General features: G+C 46.5%; 2 protein-coding genes across 6 annotated transcripts; one reads left to right on the forward strand and one right to left on the reverse strand.

Moving 5' to 3' along the window:
- Nucleotides 1-6,540: 6,540 nt before the first annotated feature.
- LOC134009380 (protein FAM104A) lies at nucleotides 6,541-9,594 on the reverse strand. 3 transcript variants are annotated; one of them, XM_062448985.1, is made up of 4 exons: nucleotides 9,495-9,594; nucleotides 8,774-8,857; nucleotides 8,483-8,597; nucleotides 6,541-7,901 (listed from the first exon to the last, which is right to left on the reverse strand). In XM_062448985.1, exons 2-4 carry the CDS (start codon nucleotides 8,788-8,790, stop codon nucleotides 7,659-7,661), a joined length of 375 nt encoding a protein of 124 aa, XP_062304969.1. In that variant the 5' UTR covers nucleotides 8,791-8,857; nucleotides 9,495-9,594; the 3' UTR covers nucleotides 6,541-7,658. The 3 variants fall into 3 exon arrangements, with proteins under 3 accessions (XP_062304969.1, XP_062304968.1, XP_062304967.1); XM_062448984.1 differs by having other exon boundaries at nucleotides 8,774-8,868; XM_062448983.1 differs by having other exon boundaries at nucleotides 8,774-9,594.
- On the forward strand, nucleotides 8,760-18,799 carry hid1a (HID1 domain containing a). 3 transcript variants are annotated; one of them, XM_062448977.1, is made up of 20 exons: nucleotides 8,760-8,881; nucleotides 11,113-11,262; nucleotides 11,826-11,996; nucleotides 12,438-12,554; nucleotides 13,523-13,629; nucleotides 13,796-13,912; nucleotides 14,190-14,397; nucleotides 14,491-14,547; nucleotides 14,634-14,774; nucleotides 14,942-15,032; nucleotides 15,173-15,324; nucleotides 15,421-15,499; nucleotides 15,698-15,862; nucleotides 16,027-16,254; nucleotides 16,692-16,843; nucleotides 16,932-17,018; nucleotides 17,132-17,223; nucleotides 17,403-17,561; nucleotides 17,685-17,972; nucleotides 18,115-18,799. In XM_062448977.1, the coding sequence occupies exons 1-19, from the start codon at nucleotides 8,804-8,806 to the stop codon at nucleotides 17,746-17,748; spliced, it is 2,415 nt and encodes an 804-aa protein (XP_062304961.1). In that variant the 5' UTR covers nucleotides 8,760-8,803; the 3' UTR covers nucleotides 17,749-17,972; nucleotides 18,115-18,799. The 3 variants fall into 3 exon arrangements, with proteins under 3 accessions (XP_062304961.1, XP_062304960.1, XP_062304962.1); XM_062448976.1 differs by lacking the exon at nucleotides 8,760-8,881 and adding an exon at nucleotides 10,156-10,317 and having other exon boundaries at nucleotides 16,659-16,843; XM_062448978.1 differs by lacking the exon at nucleotides 8,760-8,881 and adding an exon at nucleotides 10,157-10,317.
- Nucleotides 18,800-18,852: the final 53 nt, after the last annotated feature.

Here is an 18,852-nt window from a genome sequence, read left to right on the forward strand (position 1 = left end):
TCCACTGGGGAAATGGGCTTTTCTGTATGAGATGGACGGAGGGAGGGAGAGAGAGATAGAGACAGTGAGCGACAGACAGGCACAAAGAGAAAGAAAGAGGGGGGGGGGGGGAGAGAGAGAGACAGAGAAATCAGAAGCTCTTACTGTAAATCACCAAACACAAAGAGGAGACAGTGTGTAGGAGACCGTAAACAATGTGATTCGGGTAGACGTTTGTTCCCCTCGGTCAAGCACGACGGGACATTCTGTCTGGGTAGGGGAACCTAGAGAAACCAACTACACCCCACCCACCCCCCACCCACCCTCCCCCCACATACAGGGGCTTTTACTGGGACTTTTACGGGGGGTTTTGACTGGGGCTTTGACTGGGTCAGCTTCAGAAAGAAGGAGGAAATAGAGAAGGAGGAAAAGGTCAGTGCTGAAAGTGATGGCTCGTTCTCCTCCACACCTGGGACGGAACAGATGTGTTCACAACCACAGCTGTGCCAGATGCGGGCGTAGAACCATCTGCACTCTGCGTGTGTGCATGCGTGGGTGTGTGTGTGTGTGTGTGTGCGTGTGCGTGCATATGTGCGTGTGTGTGTGTGTTCGCATTTTAAATAAACATCTTCAGGTTACCGTGAGTTCATCAGAGTTCACATAGATGGAGATCTATCCCTTAGTTTACCTGTCTTGCATTGCCATTCTGATGACAGTTGTCTGAGTGATAGGGACTCTACACACATCTACATCTACACACTCTGGACTTCAAACTGGGATGAATATGTCACTGGTTATGTAAAACCGTTGGCATTGAAATGTGTCAAAAACTCATTATTAACATTGCGTTGTTCTATTCTACTATAGGAATATATTTGACCTGTCCCATTTTCGTACATTTGGAATAAAAACATTGTAATGTATTCAGAATATTTCACATGATCACTCTGCCCTGAGATACATTTCTGTCCCAATCCAGTTAATAAAACAATTATCTAAAATACTGATAATTTGATCTAATGTCAGTTAATCTTCGGAGAGTACAAAAGGAAGATTATTTTCATGCTTAAATTGATCTGCAAGATAGAGGAGCTCCTGATTCTGTGGATGCTTGGACCCTTGCATATGGCCACTTCATGGATGAAGAGATACTGGTAGATAAAGTGTTGGTTTAGCACATACACTAAGGTAAGACGCTCTTTCCTCTTTTGTGCAACGCTAAAATCTAAAGCCTGAAAGCCATAGAGTGGGAGGAGGCAGAGGACTAAGGCGATAACATGTGAGATTGATTATTGAGAATAAAGGTTCACGCTAACTTTGAGAAGCTACTTCACTTCTGTGCTGTACTTTGCTGTACAAAAATAATGCTTTAAAAAAGACTTAAGCAACCGTCTTGAAAAAGAGCCCATGCACATTGAGGTATAGAAAACAAGCCAATCAATAAAATAATATACCCGTAACAAGCATTTTCAGGGAGAAATGCTTTCAGACAGGGAGCACATGCAAAATATGTTGGGTTCCTGAGAGCTATGGCATTGAGCAGAAGAGGTGTGTGTGTGTGTGTGTGTGAGTGTGATGAAAAGCCTACTATTGAATGAGAACATTCAAGGGAGCGCTGCACTCTTTAAATGCCAATGAAAATAAAGAGGGAAATTGTAGGCACTCCGACGCAACAGGGGAAAAAATCAACAGAGCGAGACAGAGCGAGCAAAAACCCAACACCGCCAAGAGAGACTTCATAAGGTTTAGTAGCTCTCTGTTCTAATATATAGTGGCTGTAAATTCTCGAGTTAATGGTTCTTTGGGCTTCACTTTTATGGGTCGCGACAATGACAGTGAGTGACTATCCCGAAAAAATCCCCTATGTTAATCAACACTGCAAACTTTAGTGGGACTGTCTGGATCACCTCCAAGATTTACTCTCTCACACACCATTCCAGCTAAGCTGTACTGTGGTGGTGGGCAAACACAGGGCGACCAAACACAGATAACAAGAGAGAAGTCCAACACATGCCGACCCAGAGGCACAAACGAAGCACAGGCCAACAGTGAACTAAAGGAGTAAGTCAGGCCCACTCTACTGTATGACTGTCCCAACACCTGGACACGTGGTCTGAGTCAAAGAGCAATACTTACAGACAATCCATCAAGACGGACAAATCTCTCATATTTCTGGGACAGTGGCCCCACCACAGACATGTGCTGTTCGATCGGACATGAAGAAAGAAAGTCTAGAAGGATGTCTAGTAAAGGAAGGACAGTGAGGAAGTTTCAGATGAGAACGCACTCCTTGGTTTGTAGGGTTTAAGGGCCTGCAATTCTCCTGCACTGCTTTAGTGATTGTTCATACTTTCACTTGACCGCTCTGGTAATTGGTCTAGTGTTGACCAGCGCACGGGGCCTGGTGGTAACCAGGCAAACAAACAAATATGCTACAGTCAGTGCTCCAACAATACTACCCGTCCAATCACCCAAGGCCAGTGCCGTCCACCTATAGGGTTTGAGTCCTGTATTATCAATCCAAGGTCATGATTGAACCTCTGGCAGGTTTGGACCTCTGGCAGGTTTACCTTCCCTATCAACGCTGGTGTCCATGGTCAGATGTAATGGGCTGTCCAGTTGCCATGGCGCTGTGGCTGCTTTTACAGCATTCCTTTCTTTATGTTCTGAATGCTTTTCTTCATCAGTGCATGTGGAGCTGTAAAATGGACCAATGAATAGCCAAGGCTTTGAGGTGCACTCAAGGCCTTCTACCTACTGTCGGTGTCGGAGGAACCCTGCTTTTCATGGAGAGATGGGGCCTTCAAGATCTGGCTGCCTTCAGGGTGAACTGTAGGGGGCACAGGCTTCTGAAAGTCTGCTCTGCTTTGTGCTGAAGTGTCTCAAAACAAAGGGACCTTCTCAATGTGGTAGAAAAAACAAAGACAGAAAGGAATGAAGAGAGAGAGAGAAAGAGATCAAGGCCTCGGGTTCGCACTCAACAGGCCACTGGGCTAGTCGGGGGACGTCAGGGGGACTTGAGTGACCAGTAACAGACATGATAAATGGGTTTAATAACTACTGTGCTTAGCTGGCTTGCTCGCTTCAAGATTTGTTGTTATTAAAGATTGTGCTCTTATTTTGATGACCACCCTTTGCAGCGTCTCCTACACCATGCTGGGTGGGGTCCAGACAAGTCAAAATAAACAAGAGCCTAAAGACCCCCCTCCCACACTCCTTCCTGCAAACCTGCTGATAGGCCTACACAAGGGTGATGACATCACGTCTCCAGTCCAGAGAACACACAACCTGTGCACGAATGATCTAGTTGTCTAGTGTTTGTAATGTCACCCTTTGATTGCGGAGACAATGCATCATCGTGTAATGGGTTTATTGATGAACTTCTATTATTATGGATCCTACCATCAGCACTATTACATTAGGGGCCGAGGAAGCCATGACAAGAGTAGGAGTTGATGAGAAAACATTTACGGTTCCATCTCTCCCCTTTCCAAATAACAACCACAAAGCCAGCTCCTCTTCTTGGTATGTCTAAGTAGCCCAAGCTGTAACGCAGACATGCATTTTCGTGGGGCGCATATTTTATTAATTTGGCGATGAGCTCAGCTATTGATGGTGCTTGGCGGCCCATGGGTTCAATTAGGATAATACAGGGAGAGGAGATTATGAGAGGCTATTTAAGTGAGGGTATATCTCTTCCTGACAGTTATGGTCCAAATGCAAGAAATTGTACCTTGGTGGCGAACACAATGAGGACTTGCTGTGAGAGGCGCCATATGACGGCTCTCTTGATGAAACATGCCAGTGTGGCGGGTGATGTGTGTGGGCGTTGCCTGGCTGTTTGAAGAGACCCCCTAGCCTGTCCTCGCTGGCTAAACACGGGCTGGAGTGCAGTCACTAAGAGCAGTCGACTCCCTTTCAGCTAATAGACCCCATTTCGAAAACAGCGGTGTGTTGCGTATGAGGGTACACAGAGTACATGTTCTACTCAGTCTCCCCCAGCTTGAAGCATCTTAGCTTGGCTCCCCAGTGCTCTCTAGATTGAGTTCCTAATAGCTTTATGAAACCAAACTAAACTAATTAAACAAAGACCAACAGCTGTTGAAGGGGTTTGACATGCTATTTGCTCTCGTGCTTTACTTATCTTAATATCACCTATCGCACTATATAAAGGAGGCCTTGCGGTAAAAGCTTTCTCTGCGAGGGGGAACGCAGGACCTCATTCCTCGTTCCACCCTTTGGGGGTGAACTTTCACTGTGATTGATAAGGGCCTCGACTCTTGACTTTGCTGTGTTGAGAAAACAGTCTACTGTAGATTGTCTCAGCTGCACATTGTGTGAAATTGAATAGGGAGGTCATGAAGGCTAGCTGGAGACACCGATCCAAGCACAGAGAGACTTGCTTGTAACTCAGCACCCTGTCTGCCTGACAGCACTAATACTGTAGACGGGCCTCTATAGAGAGTAGGGAGCACTGGGACTGTTTGCTTTCTTCATTCTGTCCCAGTGGAGAACCGGCGGTTCCCTCAGCCACTTAAAGCATGTTGAGCCCGGGCTCATTGAGCTAACCCTAACCCTAGCCACTCCAGGGTGAACGCTTAACACGTTCAGAGGATGGACTTCCTGACTACAGCAAGCCTCGTCACTCACCATGGCTGAGGCCTTAATGGCCTGGCTGTTTGTTTAGGGGAGAGAATGGAGGGAGGGTCGCATGCGGAGAGCAAAAATCTCTTCAATGAACCTTTTTTGGACCATACCTTTCCAATTCCAGCCATCTGACCCAACCCAACCCTGCCCTGACCTCTCCTCCCCTGCCTGCCATGGCATCCACATGCCCTGCTCTGATGCCATGCCCTGGCAGTGGGGCACTGCTGATGATCTGGGGTCTTAGTTTGTGGTTTGGGGAGGGGGTTCACAGATCCAGGCAGGATTTGCTTTTTGATGGTGTGGGGGTGAGGGAGAGCAGAGCAGATGTTTGTGTTGGCTGGTGGGGGAGGCCCAGTGCAGTGTATGCCAACTCAATGACTATTACATGCCAGCCAACAGCTGCCCAAACACATTTCACCCAAAGTCTGGCAAGTAAAGAGAGGGGCGACTGGAATACATAAGTCTGATTCCACCACTACTATCAGTCCTGGATCTGCCAGAAAGAAAACATTTCTCTCCAAATGTCCTACAAGCGCCATTTGTTTTTCTACTGGATAAATCCACAAGATTATAATGAAAAATCATCATTTTTACTTGCCATGTTAAAAATAAGTCCCAGGTTTAGTTTCAGAAGCACTGGGAATCAAAGCAGGAAGGACACTAGGGTCTAACCCAGATTTGTGCTGTCCATGGTAAAAAATAAAACAATGTATGCGCATACATAGACCCCAGCACAAGGACAGTTAATTTAACTCTCTCCTGCCTCTCTGAACGACTGATGTGGGCCATTCATCACCTAGACTGCCTTCATATCGGTACTCCTACCAAGAGGAGGGATAGCGTGTCTGCGTGTGGGGGGGGGGTGTATGTGTGTGTGTGTTTTGCGTGTACATAGGGAAGGTAAATGATTTGCGATGCGGCTCGTAAATACAGACTGTCCCCTGATTCTGACCACAAAATATCGTAGAACAATGCACTTCTGATTCTCCTTCCACTGCATTTTCTCTATCTCTATTCTTAGGTCGCTTTGGATAAAAGCGTCTGCTTGATGACTAAAATGTAAACGCTAATGTATTCAGTCTACAATGATCTTGAAAATTCCCATTCATTCATAGAATTGAAACAGATTAAATTAATAGACTCAAAACTTCAGCAAACAGTCCATAGTATTTTTAGAGTGTGTCGCCATCTAGTGATCACTTTTCCACATTTACACGAATAAAATAATACGCGAGTATTCAAAGCATGGATTTTTCTGTTTTCCATGGACAGTTGAGGGGCAGTTCTATGGGCATATGTGAAGCCCTCTGTGACATGCTTGCGTGTAAAAAGGGCTATACAAATAAATTTGATTTGATGGACTCAAAGCTGCTGGAAGGCAAGCCTTCATCAAATTCCTTAATTAATTAGCACTTAGCACAAGTGAGGTACATACATTTACATGGCCATTGGTTGACACTACTGTCTACCATGTTGAGCTGGTGACTTCCAGAGGTGTGTGTGTCAACTGGAATGCTGCAGATAACTAACATGGTTTATCAGACACATCCTTCTTCTCTCTCAGAGTGTATAGGTGAGTTGGGCTGCTTTGGGGATTCAAAGGAGCCTGGTAATGAGGAGGTACAGCGGAAGGTAAGGTAGCAATGGTTACGTGCGATGCATTAATGTACCTGATCTGTTACGAGGGCCCATGACAAGACGAAGACATGTACCGTGCTAATTAAAGGGACCCTTCTGTGGCCCTCCTTCAAACACGAGTCATATCTCATTAACGAGGGTCTCAGAGCATGGCACGTCATCCATTACTTTTTCAGTGGGAAGAAACCGAGCAGACGTCCCCTTTAAAGCAGCACTACGTCCACATCAGAATAGAAACATAATACACGAGAGGAGAATCACATATTTGAAAAACATCTATCTTTATTCATTTCAAATGTAGGTGAATTTACCAAATAAAACCCAAAATTCCAATGGCAGGTAATAACGTCAATAATTCAAAATACAAAAAAAAAAAAAAAAACATCAAGAAAAAACATCCCCAAAATGCTTTTGATCTCCGATAGCATAGCACACCAAATACAGTCTTGAGAGAGGGCAGTGGTGCTTTGCTACCAGGAAAAGGGGATCCAGATTGTGAATCTGGCTGTAGAGGCAAGGTGAAGAAATGCACAGCCTCATGGTCAGTGCTCTTATTACCTGGTTGATCAGTGCAGACAGGGTCATACAGAATATATCCGTTTCCAAGCCAGCAGGTACTGGTCGTTTGTTCACAATGGGCTGGAGCCATGCTGCAAACCTGACATGGCTTAAGGAATATGTCCACCTCCCTGAACTGAGTACAGCCCTCTACAAGCAGATACCCAGGGTGAAAATCACTGTACATTACCCACTAGGATCACCTCTCCAGGGAGAGTATACAGATGGGGAGCCATTGGCTGTGTCGAGCCCCTGTAATAACATGGAAGCAAATCAAAATGTAAAACAAATCCAAGTGCAAATCTTCCTCCCAGTGTGATCCAACCCCTCTTAGTTTGGATTCATTATGCACTTCAGTAAGATAGTCTAACACCACCAACTCCACAGAGAGACTGAACAGTTCAAATAGGCCAGCATACAAGTAGTATTTGGTAACATCTCTTCAGCCCCTACTACTATCACATGAAGTGATGCTGATGAGACGGGACTCTGCAACAACACCTCTCGATGAGGCTTTTTGAGAAGCATGTAAACCACGGTGGTCCAAAAATAAGTCAGACACAAAAACAATTCAATTGGAGCAAATCGTTATTATTGCTAACAAGATGGATACCTTCTCTCATTCTACGGATTAGCCAAGTTTAGGTCAACTATCTACACCAAGGACCAGCCTTCTCCCACAGATACGCAAAGAAAACTGGGCTGTCGGACATCACGGAAGCAGGGAATGGTGTTGTCGGGCTGAGCGATGTGATCCACCGTGTCGTGCTCTCGCAAGCCTAGGCCGAAGTCCTTATGCCCCCAGAGAGGCCTGCTTGGCGAGTACGAGGGGGCAGTCATGTATCCCTGGAATTGCCCCGGCTCTGCAGGCTCTGGAAATGGGCCTCCCTGAGGATTCGGTTGATCTGGTGGTAGGAGACCAGGCTTAGAGCACCAGCCAGCTCAGAGGGAGCTGAGCTGAGGGGACTGCAGGGTCCAGGGGCTCTGGGGCCCCCTCCATGGGAGTCCACGGCACACTGACTGCTGCTGCTGCTGCTCTCCACTGGACTGCTTATCCCACTGCTTTCACTGTTGGAGGACTTGAGCAGGAGGCAAACACAAGGAAACATTCACAATGTGTTGACAAATCATACCACGGACTAGCTCAACAGAACTGTGTGGCTTACAATCCTAACACAGATTTGCAATGCCCATGTGCAGAGTTCAACATAAAGGGGGGCTGGGGGGGTCAGAGACCCTCTATAAGTCTATAGGGGACCCCCCATGATGTACATGTATATATATATACTTTTAGTTTTGGGGGTCCTACAAAATTGGAAGGGTAACCCTAACCCTAACCCCTTGAATTATAGGTAATTTCAAACCCTGCACATGGGTTTTTGGATGTGTAGACCAAAATGCCTAGGAACAAGATTCGTATTTATCAGTGGACATGTTTATACTTCTGTTATACTTCTGGTGATCACATATAGTATCCTTAGAGGCTATTATTGTAATGATGAGGGACAGCAAAGGAAAAGCAGTCTACTCAATGGTATAGTCGATATGAATGTGTGAGAATGTCAGTGTAACATTTTTAGACATTCTAAAGACTGACATTCTAATTCTACTTACAATGCTTAGTAGCTCAAGGTGGTGATTTCAAGGTAAGAACACATACCTCAGAGTCCCAGGCATCCCGTCCCAGCTCAGGAGAGAGGGGGTGAGCTCTGCTTGACCTTTTGGCTTGAGGCACCAGCTGGCCATTCTCCTCATCGCTGCAGCGCTGGCGCTTCCTATGCAGCATGTGGGAGAAAGAACGTCATATTAGATGGTCTAGAATTTGAAATACACACGTTTTAAACGTGCATGATATATTATATGTGTGCAACTGATATACCAGTTTTCCGAGACATTTTCTTTATCTTACTGGGTTTATTTCAAATCACTATACGTGCATGAGACAACACACCTGTTTTCAGTCAACATATGACAATGTTAAATGCAGTGCAAGATGAAATCCTGTGAACTGGAAACTGTAGGTCGGAGTCCTGGCCTACAGAGAGACTGCAGTGACGAGGTGATTTTGTCAGTCTTGGCCTAGCCAATTTCGTATTTTAGCCACAGAAAACCGTCCAAGGTTTTAAAATGTCACCTGATGGATTTAACTTTATCGCTAACTTACTTCCTTATTCAAGAAAGCTTACTGTCATGTGAACAACCGCTGTTAAACCAGTGCTAGATTAAAAATTCAGCCGTCAACCAACCACTAGCCTAGCTATTGTTGTCCAGTCCTGCTGGCACTAGAGCTAGCCAACCTTTGCTAAAGTTAGCTAGCTTAGTTTTGGGATGCCCAACGGGTATAGTAACCGGTAGCTAGATACAACATCTACCAAGAGACGGACACCTGAGATGTCTAAGATATCTATCTAGATGTGTGAGCTAGACTCCAAGCTAGCAGTAAGAGTAGAAACTGAGCTAACTTTAGCTAGCGTAGATGGTTAGCTAGAACTAGCTAGCTAACAAGCTAGTGCTAGCAGCTAGCTAGACTATTAGATCTCGTTAGCTTTCCCGACTCACACACTGACCAAAATCGACAAACAGATGACTGCATCATATGCCAAAGTATCCAGCGATACAACACACCAACAAGTAAAGAAATACAGCCTGAACAACGTTTTGCCGGTTTTTACCCTATCACTTTAGCTAGCCAATCTAGCTGTTCAACCTTTGACTCAAGTGACAACCGAACCACTGCTAGGTGCTGTTGTGTTTACATGACACTGAGACTGCGCAGAAGACTAAAGGCAGCAGACAAACTCCACTGGCAACGCATGCGCATACTTGCCTTAACAATTTACCAAACTGCAGTGTCAACCTGTAGGCTACTGTCAGTATAACCCCCTCGGTGAAATTGAACATTAAATTAATATTGGGGACCATTTTTGTTCTCTGCCATTTTTTGTTCCCACACGATGTCGCTAAGGCTAATTAACTGTCCATACTAGTTCAAATGCAAGGATTTTGCCCTTGCAAGTTGCAGCATCACGAGACAAATGTAGACTGACAGCTAGTTTGTACAAAATTATTTTACTTTTTTTTTTTTATAGACAATGACCTAAACGCTGGCTTTATTGGCCTACTATTGGGCCCATAAGCCTACCAAATGAAAAATCTCACAACGACAATCTATCAGAACGTTATCCCGTGTGTATAGCCTGTAGGTTGAAATATAGGCTACTAAATCAGGCCGGCCATAGATAGCCTACATTATGTTTTGAACATCTTATCAATTGTAGCTCATCTTCAGAACCCGGAAGTTTACAGACCAATGCACCATCCAACCAATGATGTAAAAACGCCTCCGCGAATGACTCAAGCAAAGGAAGGAGGTAAGATTAAGGCTGTCTGGATTCAACGGCAGTGGTTCCAGAAAAAAGGAATATCGCAATGGGTAACACCGACTCCAAACTGAACTTCAGGAAGGCAGTAATACAGCTGACAACCAAAACACAGGTATTGAAGACAATTTCATGCAACAACAGAGATTAGGCTATATCAAACAATTTATACTGAAAGCGCTCCACTTGCATATGCGCACCATAGATAGCCTATGCCAGCATCATTGAGAAGATGAGATCGAGGAGACAACAGAGGTTGCAAATCCACAAAATAGCCTACTTTTTTTCTACCATCGGTGTTGTTAAATTCGTAGGTTATTACATTAAAATGCCGTTTAAAGATAATTAATTAGAATACCTCGACCTACAGCATTTGCCGCGGTTAAACTGGTCCGTAAACGATGTTATGCCCTTAACAATGTTGATACAAATAATTATAATATTGATAGTATTCATATCTATTATTTATCTTGATCAGAAATATGGGATATAAATAGGGTGTAGCCTAAATGAAAACTCCACGCTGAATGGTCATTTGAATTACCTGCGTTTTGACCAAACAGATTAAAACAGGCCTTTATTCACATGGTTTACACTTAAACGGTCGATGGCGTATGTGAAATAATAGCCTACTATCACCGCTCCCAGATGTGGCAGGTGCACGGTGCAGATTCCCATTTAATGTTTTCTATTGTTTTGTTTATTTAGTGCGGTTGTGTTTAGCCGAAGTTATTGTGGCTGTAGGATGAAAGATAACACAGGTACATTTTCCAGTGGATGTTTTCTACGAGCATTCTGCAGAGCGTAATTGTCATTGGATATTATCATACAATGCCTAATATTAACCATGATAAGCACGATGGGAGATGGGTAATGTAGTTTGCAAGCAACAGTTTTTCTTCCCCTTTAGCCAGTGGAGGCCACAGACGATGCCTTCTGGGACCAGTTCTGGGCAGACACTGCCACCACTGTGCAGGATGTGTTTGCCCTGGTGCCAGCTGCAGAGATCCGAGCTGTTCGAGAGGAGTCCCCTTCCAATCTGGCAACCCTGTGCTACAAGGTAGGCTGCATCCCTTTTAGCTGCAACCAATAGCACTCCCATTTCTTAGGACATTTAAGAAGATCGGTCAATAACAACTGCTGAACGCTATCAACAGAGTGATGTGGTACAGTCATGTAATAGTACTGTTATGAAACAATGCAGGTTTTGTCGTGAGTGCCTGGCAAATATTTGTCAGTGAGTCATTGGCCGCTGCACTCAGGAAAGAAGAGAGGCGCCCTCCCTTCCTGTCTCCATCTCTCTGCTTCCTTTTGAAGCTGCCTATCAGAACCAAAACAGACAGACCGGGGGCTCCTTAATGAAACAGGGGGAGGGGTCTCAGGAGCCCTTGGTGCCGATTCATGTTTAGCATACACTATAGCAGGCTGGGGTGTCTGGTTACCATGGCGTGCATTGGTTTCAGAAGGATTTTCAGCCAGATTTGTTGATGTTTTACCATGAAAACATACAACGGTCATAAATAGTTTGTGTGCACCATATGCTATTGTGTACAATTAGGCCTGTGTGTTTGACTGTGCGTGTCAGTGTTTGTCAGCTATCGGTAACACACATTTGCCCCGCAGGCGGTAGAGAAGCTGGTGCAGGGGGCTGAGTCCGGGTGCCCCTCCGAGAGAGAGAAGCAGGTGGTTTTGAACTGTAGTCGCATGCTCACCCGCATCCTGCCCTACATCTTTGAGGACCAGGACTGGAGGGGCTTCTTCTGGTCCACTGTGCCCGGTGCTGGGCGGGCTGGGGTGAGTGGGTGTAGGAGGACAGATGGACGTGTGGATTATGCATTAGGAACAGAATGTCCATGTGTAGTAGCAGCTGAAACCTGACTCCTCTGGTCTGGCCTCCTATAGGTGGCTAAAACCAGATTGACTCTGCTTTTTCGTCTGTACAGTCTATCGATCCTGTCTGTAAATTTGCCATGAATGGATGTCTTTGAATGTGGCTGCATAAGTCTTCACGAATGGCAAATTGTAATGTGGGAGGTCCTTCATGGGTTTGCATCAATGGCCCTCTTATCATTTTTTCCTACAAGGAAGGATCAAGGGGAAATGTCCGAACCCTGATTTGAGCTGTAGTTCCCAATCAGAGTTTCAGCTACTGTAGGCACACTGGCATGGCTGGTCTGGTCCCAACAACAACCTGCTGATTGTATTGTAGTGCAAACCTCCTCCTCTTCCTCACAGACAGATGAGATGGACGACGACGACAGTGCTCGTCCTCTGGCTGAGTCTCTGCTGCTGGCCATCGCTGACCTACTCTTCTGTCCCGACTTCACAGTGCACAGCCACAGGAGAGGCCCTGTGAGTCGCCCATTGCCTCGCACTGAGCGCACGCTGTTTCACGTTTAGTTTTTTAAGTCGTCTTCCATTCAATTAGTGTTATTTGAGGTAAATAGCTGTCGTCATTGGTCGAGGAGGAACTTTGTTTAAACTCTGTTTAAAACCTGTTAAGGAGTAGCGTCACACATATGTGATTCTGAACATTCCAACCGACTATTTTCCGATAGACAAAAACTATATGACAAACGCTATAGTATGGCTTCAAAATGTACAATTAGGAGGCTAACAAGTAACACTAGCAGGTAGTAGCATTGCTACGAGTATTATGCTAGGTTGCTAGGTAACGGAAGCTAACTAAAACTAGCTAGCTTCCGTTTTGGAAAAATAACTCACTCCTTAAAAGGTTAAAGGTGAACCAAACATTAAGTCTGTTTCCTTCTTCCTGGTTTAAGACACTACCGGTATGCTACCTGACCTGTCATCCCAGTCTCAGACAGACTCAGTAGAAAGTCAGAAACCTGTCTTGTTTTGACCTTTACTTATTAGCTGGAATGGAAAGCTCAAAGACAGCCCTATTGTAGCCGAAGTCGAAGGCGAAAAGTAAATATATTCTTTCTGAAACACTTTCATCACGGATATGCTTCCGATAAAGTAGAAAAGCTATTTTATACTATAGGCCTTTTAGGATCATATTACAAACAGAACACTGCTCAATATCTCAGGCCTTTCTGTATGGAGTTAACATGTTGTCCTCCACAAAAGAACCCCAGTGAAAACATGCAGATCAGATCACTCTCTTGCCCATGTCCCTGGCCAGGCAGGAGGTGAGCACTTAGATTTGGCATCCTGTGTGTCGTGCTGTTAGACAAATAAAAAGTTTCTTTGTATTCGGTACCGAAAAAAACAAAACATCCATTAGTTCTTTTGCATGGATAGGTCCTGTAGTTTCGTGGTAGCAGCATGAAGTGATGGCGTTGTGTTTCCTTAAGGACTCGGTGGAGGACATGCAGTCCATAGACAGCTGTGAGTACATCTGGGAGGCGGGGGTGGGCTTTGCTCAGTCCCCCCCCCTCAACTACATCCATGACCTCAACAGGTGAGACACAGGGAGAGAATGTCCTTGTTCTATTCACATTTTAGTTTCTCTGTCAGCAACTATTCCACTGATGCGCTGTAACGCTGCTTATTTCATTCCACTAGCCTCTTCATTTTTTTTTACCAATCACAACCTTGGATTTCTCCATATATTCTTGTTCCTATAGATCGGAGCTGTTGAGGCTACTGCTAACCTGCTTCTCAGAAGCCATGTATCTTCCTCCCTCCTCAGACAACAACATCCTCAACCCCTGGGTGACCTTCTTCTGCTCCACAGAAAACAGGTTAGAAGAGTCCTACACACACTCACACACACACACACACACACACTTCAGCCTCCGAGCTAGAAGGTCATCTCCACTTTTCCTTCCTGTTGGTGCTTAGGTGGGCCATCTCCCAGGTCTTTCTGTCTGGACTTTGCATGTTCTCCCCAATGCTCACATGGGTTTCCTCCACAAAGACCCCAATAACAGTGTGAGATCAATAAAGGATAGTTCTTCTTCTCATTCCCACTCTTATTGTGTTATTGTGTACCTTGTTTGTGCTTCTTAACTTCCTCAGACATGCTCTGCCTCTGTTCACTTCTCTGGTGAACGTGGTGTGTGCCTATGACCCAGTGGGCTATGGCATCCCTTACAACCACCTGCTGTTCTCGGACTACCGGGAGCAGCTGGTGGAGCAGGCTGTGCAGATCCTCATTGTTACCCTGGAACACGAGGGAGGGGTGGCCCACCGCCCGGCCTCACCCTCCAGCATGGATGACCAGGAGGTGATGAACCTGTCCTGACAAAGCCCTTAGAGCTAGATGGATATTTACCACAGACCAGGAGGATGACTAATGCATTCTTCTTTGTTGTTGCAGTCTGTCGGCCCAGACAACCTGTTTGTAAATTACCTGTCCAGAATCCACAGGGAAGAGGTAATTGAGTCTGGCTCCTTGTTGACATACAGATGATTCGCCACGTGAAAAGCCTCCTGTTTCAAGGTGTCCCGTTCCCTCTGCAGGACTATGACTTTGTCCTGAAGGGCCTGGCTCGCCTGCTGACCAACCCCTTGACTCAGACCTACCTGCCCAACTCCACCAAGAAGATCCAGTTCCACCAGGAGCTTCTGGTGCTCTTCTGGAAGCTGTGTGACTTCAATAAGGTAGGAGACCATCATACTTGGAAGTCTTAAACACCTTGGTTGCGCCTTTCTCCTTTCCCATTTTCCGGAGCATGTGTAGACTACAGTAATGGTTCCTAACTGATCCCTCCCCGCTCCCTCAATCCATTCCTCTCTATCCCCCTCCCCCCGTCCCTCCCCAATCGCAGAAGTTCCTGTTCTTTGTGCTAAAGAGCAGTGATGTTCTTGACATCCTGGTGCCTATCCTTTTCTACCTGAACGATTCCAGAGCGGACCAGTGTGAGTACAGTTGAATCGGGGACATGTTCGCAATAAACGAGAACCTTCACGTTTTGTATCCGTGTATAGATGGATGATTTTGATCATGTTTAAGATCTCATGGTGTGTGCGTGTGTGTGTGTGTTGTGCGTGCAATACAGCCCGCGTTGGCCTCATGCACATTGGAGTGTTCATCCTGCTGTTGCTGAGTGGGGAGAGGAACTTTGGGGTGCGTCTGAACAAGCCTTACTCCGTCCACGTTCCTATGGACATCCCCGTGTTCACAGGCACCCACGCTGACCTGCTCGTCGTGGTGAGGCAGCACTGCATCAGCAGCTCATCTAGACTCGCACAGATGAGCACCATCTCGAGTGACACCGAGTCTGTTACCCTTTCCCCTCAACTTCAGGTGTTCCACAAGATCATTACCAGTGGCCACCAGCGTCTTCAGCCTCTGTTTGACTGTCTTCTCACCATTATCGTGAATGGTGAGCAATGTTGCCGGCTCGATGACATGAAGTTGGCAGCGTCACTACTTTATAGAGCAGTCCCAGGTGGAATTTGTGGAATATAGTATTCAAACTTTGTTAATGGCCTACTTCGGTCCTAGTCAGCTGCCAATGTGCACTTTTAACGTTGTACGCCTGTGTACTTCAGAGAACACTCTCCCACCTGCTCCTCTACAGTGTCCCCCTATCTGAAGAGCCTGTCGATGGTGGCAGCCAATAAGCTGCTCCATCTCCTGGAGGCCTTCTCCACCAATTGGTTCCTCTTCTCTGCCTCCCAGAACCACCACCTGGTCTTTTTCCTGCTTGAGGCCTTCAACAACATCATCCAGTACCAGTTTGACGGTGAGTGTTCTTTGAGTAGCAGCTGGGTGTGCCAGTAAATGTGTTGCACGTTTATCATTTCGCTTTTATCCGAACCGTCAGTGCTACACGAAATGCTCCTTTTTAAAGCAGTTGTTTGACAGGTCTCTCCCCAAATTCAGTGATGTCCTTGTCTGCAACTTCAGGTAACTGTAACTTGGTGTACGCCATCATCCGGAAGCGTAATGTGTTCCACCAGCTGGCTAACCTGCCGTCGGACCCTGGCTCCATCCAGAAGGCTCTGCAGAGGAAGAGGAAGTCGCCAGACGCCATCTCCCGCACCAGCTCCCAGGAGACTGTCTCCATGGAGGGCTCCCACCCTGCCGTCCCTGCTGAGCCTGGCACCCTGAAGACCAGCCTGGTCGCTATGCCAGGTACACTCCTCACCTGTCTCTCTCTCTCTCTCTCTCTCTCTCTCTCTCTCTCTCTCTCTCTCTCTCTCTCTCTCTCTCTCTCTCTCTCTCTCTCTCTCTCTCTCTCTCTCTCTCTCTCTCTCTCTCTCTCTCTCTCTCTCTCTCTCTCTCTCTCTCTCTCTCTCTCTCTCTCTCTCTCTCTCTCTCTCTCTCTCTCTCTCTCTCTCTCTCTCTCTCTCTCTCTCTCTCTCTCCTCTCTCTCTCTCTCTCTCTCTCTTCTCTCTCTGTACATCCAGACTGGACTAAACTCTAGTGGTGATAACCATAGCAAAGCCTTATCGTGGTGTGACGACTTAAGGTCCGTTCTTGGTTCGTTGTTTGAATGTATTGTATGCGCCAGTGTTTAATCCTGAATGCATTGAAAGGTGAAAGGTGGTGTCTGGATTTGCTACCTGCAGCTATAGATAAGCTGACAGAGCAGTCTCAGGTGTCAGAAGACGGGACCATGGTGACCGTGCCAAAGAAAGACTCTCCGCCGGCCCCTCGTCCGGACCACGCCGCTGTCACTGGGGCCAGCGACACCGAGTCCAACTCGGGAAGAGACACCGAGGTGAGGCGGTCTGAATGTCCACCCGTCGCCTTTTCGTCCTGCATATGCGTGCCTGTTAACAGCCGTCTGTATGTTCGACCTTCCCCAGGATGTGTTCTACACCGAGGCGGAGATGGAGAGACGCCGTGTGTCCAGTGCCTCCACTGTTTCCTACTGGGCCGCTACACCAGACTGGGTCGGTAGACATCTTGACCGACGTCGTCCGTTTTGAATCTGTGCCCTCCCAGATGTCGGGGCGATGACGGCCCCGCCCAGGCTCACCAGCCGTGTCCCCTTTCTGTCCCCTAGGTTCTCTCCTGGAAGTGCAAGCTCCCGCTGCAAACGATCATGCGACTGCTGCAGGTCCTGGTCCCCCAGGTGGAAAAGATCTGCATTGACAAGTAAGGAAACACCACCCTTAACGTTCTTGCTTGGGAGGGGGAGGGGGGAGGGGGGGGGAGGGGGGGGATGCATCGGAAGAGGGGCCTCTGGTGTGAAGCATCCTCGCAAAGGATATTGATGAGGATCGAAGTGCTGGAGTCTGTCTCTGTGGGCGACGTGTACGATGCTGTCTTCCCAGGGGCCTGACAGATGAGTCCGAGATCCTGAAGTTCCTCCAGCATGGTACTTTGGTGGGCCTGCTGCCAGTCCCTCACCCCATCCTCATCAGGAAGTACCAGGCCAATGCGGGAACGGCCACGTGGTTCCGCACATACATGTGGGGTGTAGTCTACCTGCGGTGAGTGGGGGGAAAAGAATATGTATGATATCCATGGTTTTCATGGCTCATGATAACAAAGCAAATAACACAAATGATTGCTAAAATAGACTGACACTGTCTTGAATTTGTTTTTTTTTACAGCAATGTGGACCCTCCCATTTGGTACGACACCGATGTCCGTCTCTTTGAGATTCAGAGGATGTAGAGAGGAGGGAAAGTTGTTTGCTGAGGATCAATGGGACTGCGCAGTTACTCTGTGACCTGTGGCCAGTCGTGCCTGCCAGCATGCTGGTAACCTCACTGTGTTCAGTTCGCTTCATCATAAGCCTTCCCTCTTATACCTCACCCAGTGGCTCTGGACTGATAGTGTGTTACTGTAAGTGGATCAGAGAGGAGAGGGGGCGCGGTTATCCCCACACAAGGAGGAGAGTTACATTTAGTCATTTAGCAGACGCTCTTATCCAGAGCGACTTACAGTAAGTACAGGGACATTCCCCCCGAGGCAAGTAGGGTGAAGTGCCTTGCCCAAGGACACAACGTCATTTGGCACGGCCGGGAATCGAACTGGCAGAGTTGGATGAAGTTGGAGAAATATCTAAAACAGGGCTGCCCAATCCTCTTCCTGAAGAGCTACCGTTCTCTCGCATATACTTATTCCAATCCTCATCAAGCTGAATACCAGCTGGGTTGGAGTAAAAACATACAGTAGGGTAGATCTCCAGGAGCAGGGTTGGATTACCTTGATCTACTGTACACTGTCAAGTTAGCTCACTTTCAGACCTCAAGACCATAGAATGTCTGTCTACTGACTGGAGTGATACTGATGCATTTCCCCACCTTTCATGACATGGATTCTATGCTCAAATGTTTTTGTAGGGTTCATGTGCCTGTCAATTTAGTGAGGATCACACAAAACATTGCTGTCATGAAGAGTCGAGGATGTCAGGTTTTCATTTCAAAATGTCACACTTGTGAACTTTCGACATGTTGCTTTTCAGGATTTTAAATAGACTTTACTCATTTAATACCTGGCATGATAGTTATTCCCATTAAAGGGAATTGTGAGCTTGTGTGGGTCTCTGTTCACAAAATGAAAGCTATACTTAAACTGTTGTTACTTCAAAGTCCAGGGCATTGACTATCATGTATATTGTTATATTTTGTCTCAGTTGTGCTATTCACTGGGTCCACTGTATATAGTGCTTGATGTTTAAAGTATTTTATCTTGGAAATAATATATACTACAGTACAAACACTGCATTGTCGCATCATTACTTTGCTCTGCCTGTAGGTGGGAGTGCTTCCCTCA

This window comes from Osmerus eperlanus, chromosome 2 (genome assembly GCF_963692335.1).
Source record: "Osmerus eperlanus chromosome 2, fOsmEpe2.1, whole genome shotgun sequence".
NCBI lineage: Eukaryota > Metazoa > Chordata > Actinopteri > Osmeriformes > Osmeridae > Osmerus > Osmerus eperlanus.